This window comes from Pipistrellus hanaki (assembly GCF_964339955.1).
Source record: "Pipistrellus hanaki genome assembly, chromosome: 3".
NCBI classification, from domain to species: domain Eukaryota; kingdom Metazoa; phylum Chordata; class Mammalia; order Chiroptera; family Vespertilionidae; genus Pipistrellus; species Pipistrellus hanaki.
The window spans coordinates 144,637,644-144,644,001 of record NC_140505.1 but is presented as its reverse complement, the minus strand read 5'-3'; the positions used below and the strand labels follow the sequence as shown (position 1 = coordinate 144,644,001).

Sequence of the window (6,358 nt, the reverse complement as noted above, 5' to 3'; positions counted from 1 at the left end):
CTGGTTGCTGGCTCAGCCCTCTCCCCCAGTGACATGCACAGTCTGCTTGACACATACCACAGGATGACACACCATAGGATGACACAAGGTACACAGGGCAAAAGTGACACATATATGCATATTTAATCTCCATCCACCCACTCACCCACCTCCACACTCAGTCCCAGACAGTCTCTATCCCTCAGTTAACTGGGTCTGTCCTGACAGTATTCGCCCCTCCTTCCTGACACAGAGAAGATGGCACACCGCCCCAGGGGGTGGCTGTGACAAGATGACTTGATCATTCCTTCTGACCTGAGTCAAACTCCAAAATTCTTTAGAAAGGCTTCTAACATTCCTCCTCAGACCATGGAGTTTCTGTATATGAAAACACACACTGCGTACACTCAGAACACATTCGTGCACATTCTCAAATGCACTCTCATCTGCATTCTCTCTCTCTCTCTCTCTCTCACACACACACACACACACACACACACAGCCACTAGTGTGCACCTTCCGGCCCATAAGCACAGGCTTCTTCAGGTTTCTCTTTATGGCCAGGCTTTGTTTAGTTAGCTCACCCCCCAACCCACCACCGGGGATTTCCCTGACCACAGCCCCACCTCCACCCCCAGTCTCCCCCTTTTCCTTCCCTACCCAGCCATGGGGGTTCCTGGGTGGGAAGGCATCTCCCCAGAGTCGCTGCCCAGAACCACAGCTTTCCTTCCTCCCCTTAGGATGGGGGAGAGATGGGACACCCGCGAAGCCTGGGGTGACGTCGAGGGAGGGGACAGCCTTAGGGGCAGGCAGGCGGCAAAGCAGCTGGGTCCGGTGGATTCTCACGGAAAATCCAGAGAGCGCGTTGTCGCTGCGCCCCCTGGCGGACGCTGGGCCCCGACGGGCTCCCGACGCCAACGGGAGAGAGAGAGGCAGGCGGGCGGGCGCGCGTGGGAGGGCGCCCTAAGGGGAGGGGTCGGCGGCCAGTGCAGGCCCGGAGGCGGGAGCCACCGGGCAGGGGGGCGGGGGTGAGCCCCGACGGCCAGCCCTTCAGCGCCGGGCTCAGACGGGCGGGAGCCAAGGCCCCGCTCGCTGCCCATTGTCTGTGCGTGCCCCTGACCGGTGCGCCCTGGTGCCACAGTGCGCCCGGCGGCGGAGCAGCCTCCTCTCGTCACTCCAGCCGGTGCCGCAGCTATAAGAGGCGGTGCCGCCCGCCCCGCCGCGGCTGCCTCAGCCCGCCAGCTGGGACCGCGAGCCATGCTGCCTGCCGCCCGCCCCCGGGGCTGCTAGAGCCAGACTGCGAGCTCCACGGCCGCCGCCGCCGCCGCATCCCGTCCCACCGTCGCGGGCAGCAGCCAGAGCCGCCCCAACTGCACCGCAGAGCGGGCCAGGCCTGGCAGGCCATGGGGCACGGGGCGCTGCTGCCCGGCTGGGTTTCCGCTGCGCTGCTGCTGGCGCTGGCCGCGCTGCCCGCCGCTCTGGCCGCCAACAGCAGCGGCCGATGGTGGTAAGTGCGCTGGTGCGGGGTCGCCACTTGTCTGGGGCGCAGAGCCAGGGCCAGCCCTGTCCGGCTCCCACGCTCTGGGACCGGTCCGCAGACAGGCTCCCTCCTGCGCTCCGACTTCCCTGCGAGACGCCGAGGGGCGCTCTGGAGCGGAGTTGCTCCAGGAGATCAAGCTCTGCGGAAGTGGGGTGAATGTCCGGCCACGCAGCCCCAGGATACTCCAGATGCGAGCCCACTCCTCCCTTCTAGCACCGCCCTTCTTCCCTGAGCCCCAAAGCCAGGCTCACGGCGGTGGCCGCCCCACAGGTCTCCCTGCTGCAGGAAGCGGAAGGCCAGGCGTGCTTAGAAAGGAGCAAGAGGAGGGTGGGACTCCGGAGCATTTCACGCCTTGGGTGGGCATGGGTTGCAGGCCAGGATGGCTTCGCCAGTCTGCCCGGACCATGCCCTGGGTGCCAAGGTGGACATCTATGTGCCGGGTTCCCTGTGCTGCCCCTGTGCGGTCCGGTCTCCACACCCAGGGCCCCTAGCACTCCCAGAACTCCTGGTCTCACAAAAGTCTGGATGACCAGTCCTTTCCCGCTGTGGAGCCCAGGAGCGCAGAGTCATTACCTTGTGATGATCTCCCGCCACTCTTTCCAGGCAAATAGCTCCAGGGACAGCAGGGCGGGCGCGACCTCTTTGGTTCGGGGAAAGGTCCCCCTTCCAGAGCCTGAGCTCTCATCACGCGTCTCTCCAGGGGCATCGTGAACGTAGCCTCCTCCACCAACCTCCTGACCGACTCCAAGAGCCTGCAGCTGGTGCTGGAGCCCAGCCTGCAGCTGCTGAGCCGCAAGCAGCGGCGGCTGATCCGCCAGAACCCGGGGATCCTGCACAGCGTGAGTGGGGGGCTGCAGAGCGCTGTGCGAGAGTGCAAGTGGCAGTTCCGGAACCGCCGCTGGAACTGCCCCACGGCCTCGGGGCCCCACCTCTTCGGCAAGATCGTCAACCGAGGTGGGTACCCCTGGAAGGCGACGCCTCCAGGACCAGGGGAACTCGGGGTCACCCACAGGGCATGGGTGGGCGAAGGCAGGGAAGGTGTCCCGGGTTCCCGCAGGGTCACACAACCCGCTGGCCAGGAGCTTTACGCTCAGCGCCAGCTCTGGACCAAACTCAGCCTGCCAGGCGCTTTCAAGCCCTGCACCTCCGACACGAAGCTTAACTTTTCCAAGCTGCTGCCTCGGAAAAGGGGATTCTGAATTGTGGCCGCTGGCCGCCGGGCGCTGGCCAGGGTCGCTTCCCCTCCACCCCCCTCTAGACCCTGCTCTCTGTGGGGTTGTGTCTTGCCTCCAGCACAGCAAGGCTTGCTTCGCCGATGTGGGCCGAGTTTGGGCTGCAGAGAGGTCTTGGGGTGCAGTTCTTCCGCTCCCCTTCTTTTTTTTTTTTTCTTTCTTTCTGGGGTTGCCCCACTTCCACTGAGGAGCCAAAATGCGCTGAGTCTCTAACACGTGATTGCAACTGTGGACGTGGGTGCGGGCCCCCTCACTCGCTTTCCCTACGAGACCAGCTCCCCCACACAGCCCACCGCCTGGATTCCGGGGCGCAGGACTCCGGGGTCCCGAGCCCTCCACCGAGGGTGCTGGCCGCGCACCACGGGCCCTTCGCTGATCCCGGATCTCGATCCCTCCCCCACAGGCTGTCGGGAAACAGCGTTTATCTTCGCCATCACCTCCGCCGGCGTGACCCACTCGGTGGCTCGCTCCTGCTCCGAGGGCTCCATAGAGTCCTGCACGTGCGACTACCGGCGGCGCGGCCCCGGCGGCCCCGACTGGCACTGGGGAGGCTGCAGCGACAACATCGACTTCGGCCGCCTCTTCGGCCGCGAGTTTGTGGATTCCGGGGAGAAGGGGCGGGACCTGCGCTTCCTCATGAACCTTCACAACAACGAGGCGGGCCGCACGGTGAGCGGAGGGCAGGGGTCCGCGCGGGGCTCACCTCCCGCTCGGGGAGTGACGCTTGGTGACAAGGCCAGGACTCAGGGGCGAGGACCAGGGAGCGCATCCTGACAGAACGGGGGTGAGGGGGCGTGGGGGGTGGGGCTTGGAGGAAGCCTGAGGATGGAAGGGGTAAGAGGCAGGAGGCAGAGGGATGCCTGGGGCCGAGGACAGGGAGAACCAAGAGGCTAGAAGTCATGTGACCCATAGAAATTATTGCCTGCTGCCCCCTCTGTTGTCCAGATTCAAAAAATAAGGCTGAAAGGCCAAGACGTGACACCCGAATCTCTGGGGGGCGTCTCCTGCCTCCCTTCCCTGGGCGCGGCCAGGCCGGGCCTGTGCTGAGGCCCCAGCGGCGCCCGGGGGAGGCCGTTAAAGGGTGGGCGGCTCTGGCTCCCCCGGCGCCCTGGGACAGCCTTTCCTTCCCTTTCCCCCCAGACCGTGTTCTCCGAGATGCGCCAGGAGTGCAAGTGCCACGGCATGTCGGGCTCGTGCACGGTGCGCACGTGCTGGATGCGGCTGCCCACGCTGCGCGCCGTGGGCGACGTGCTGCGCGACCGCTTCGACGGCGCCTCGCGCGTCCTCTACGGCAACCGCGGCAGCAACCGCGCCTCGCGGGCCGAGCTGCTCCGCCTCGAGCCCGAGGACCCCGCGCACAAGCCGCCCTCGCCCCACGACCTCGTCTACTTCGAGAAATCGCCCAACTTCTGCACGTACAGCGGGCGCCTGGGCACGGCGGGCACCGCGGGGCGCGCCTGCAACAGCTCGTCGCCCGCGCTGGACGGCTGCGAGCTGCTCTGCTGCGGCCGCGGCCACCGCACCCGCACGCAGCGCGTCACGGAGCGCTGCAACTGCACCTTCCACTGGTGCTGCCATGTCAGCTGCCGCAACTGCACGCACACGCGCGTCCTGCACGAGTGTCTGTGACGCGCTGCCTGGACTCGCCCGCGGGAGCATGCTCCTCAAGCCCCTCCTCCCCCTCCCCCCGCAATTCTCTGGCACCTAACACCCTGATAACGCACTCACCCCATCTGCCCATCCACATCCCCGCCATTCTTACGCATCCTTCTCCTACCTGGGGACTGCTGAAACCACTTGCCTGGGGCGGTAGGAACCTTCTTGCCATCCTGATGGACCTGCCTTCACCTACCTCCCTCCCTCTCCGCGGGAGACCCCATTGCACTGCCCCCTCCTCCCCCGCTTGGCTAGGAGGTGAGAGAAGGATTCGTCCCCTCCCCCATGACGAGTGGGCTCCAGACGGATACCACTCCGCCGCCCTCGACCTCCCTGCCTCTCTCCCTCCCACTCTAACTCCGTTTTCTCCCAATGCCTACACGCCCCTGCCAAGGGTGCAGACCCTGAACACACACATGGGTATCAGGGCCTTTCTCCTCCCCACCTACCGCTGAAGCAGGAGGGGCCGGGTGAAAGGGCAGCTGCAGCTGTGGTGATATGGAAAATGAAGTTGGGGGATCCAGCAGAAACACCCCCGTTCTTCCAGCCCCAGTCATGGAGCCATTGAACAGCTGTGAGCCATGCCTCCCTCAGCCACCTCCTACACTTTCCTGTCCTGCCTCCTCATCAGTGTGTAAATAATTTGCACTGAAACGTGGATACAAAGCCACGCGTTTGGTTGTTGTAAATAAAACTATTTATTGTGCTGGGTTACAGCCTGGTTTGCAGAGACCACTTCCACCCCCAACCAAACCCCTCTCCACTCTTCTCTTCTATTGCCCTTCAGCCTTTTCTGATCCCTCTTCTCCTCGCCCCAATTTTTCAAAGATGCCTTTGCCTAACTGGAATCAGCATTTCCTTCCACTGTAGCTATTAGTGGCTCCTCGCCCCCACCGATAGAGTATCTATCTTCCTCTGCAGAATAAAAATCTCTATTTTTATCAATGACTTGGTAGCTTTTCCTTGAAACCAGAACACACCATTGTTTACCTCTCTGAAACAAATAGGATACGTTGTTGGAGGACTGGTTGTCTGGCCCTGCAAACGGACCCTGAGACCCTGACCCTTGGTTGACCCTAATGAGGCCACTGGGGATCCAGGTCTCCAGAAGAACCTGGTCAGAAGCCCAAAGGTCCTGCACGTTTCTTTTTCTTATTCAAACACCAACTGGCTGTGTGATATTGGCTGTGTGATATTATTGGCTGTGTGATGTTGGCTGTGTGATGTTGAGGTTGGATGTGTGATGTTGGCTGTGTGATATTATTGGCTGATGTTGGCTGTGTGAGGTTGGCTGTGTGAGGTTGGATGTGTGATATTGGACAAGTGCGTGAGGCCTCAGTTTCTTCCCTTGCGGAATGGGAATGAAACAAACTCGGAGCCTGCCTTTCCTGGCTGGAACAGTCGGTGTGAGAATAGCTACAACTGCGAGATAGCCAGGATTACGTTCTGAAAAGAAACCAGAGACACCCCAGGAAGGGCGCTGCTGCCTCTGGTGTGGAGCAGCTGGTCCCCGGAGCCTGTCTGCTCCAGCTGTGGTCAGGCAGTGGCAGTGAGGACTTGCAACACTGTAACCAAAAGGAAACCCAAGTGTGGCCGTAACCAAACCGTGAAGCTAACCATTCCCATAAAGAGCCCATTGAGGAATCTGAGCTAAGGACACTGACACCTAACGATGTGCCGCATTCACGAGTTGGCTGGAGGAAGTACTAATCCTGCCCGCAGCCCTAAACCTGTCTCTAACTCTAATCCTCTCCCTATGCCTAGGCCTAAGTGTAACCTTAGCCTTAACCCTAACTTCAAACAATAACCCCTTCCTAAACTCTAATGCCTGGCCCTAATCCTAACACTTCCCCCCAGGGGGGGACTCGAAAGGCGGGCTCTCCACTCCCCCAACCCCCAAGGGCAACCTCTCACCACAGCCAAATGGAGAATTTCCCCCTCTCCCGGGACT

At 62.0% G+C, this 6,358-nt stretch overlaps 1 protein-coding gene across 1 annotated transcript; it reads left to right on the top strand.

The window, feature by feature from the left end:
• Positions 1–1,080: 1,080 nt before the first annotated feature.
• Positions 1,081–4,424, top strand: WNT1 (Wnt family member 1). The gene is made up of 4 exons (XM_084877518.1): positions 1,081–1,486; positions 2,220–2,473; positions 3,155–3,420; positions 3,892–4,424. The coding sequence occupies exons 1-4, from the start codon at positions 1,383–1,385 to the stop codon at positions 4,378–4,380; spliced, it is 1,113 nt and encodes a 370-aa protein (XP_084733644.1). The 5' UTR covers positions 1,081–1,382; the 3' UTR covers positions 4,381–4,424.
• The last annotated feature ends 1,934 nt before the right edge of the window (positions 4,425–6,358 follow it).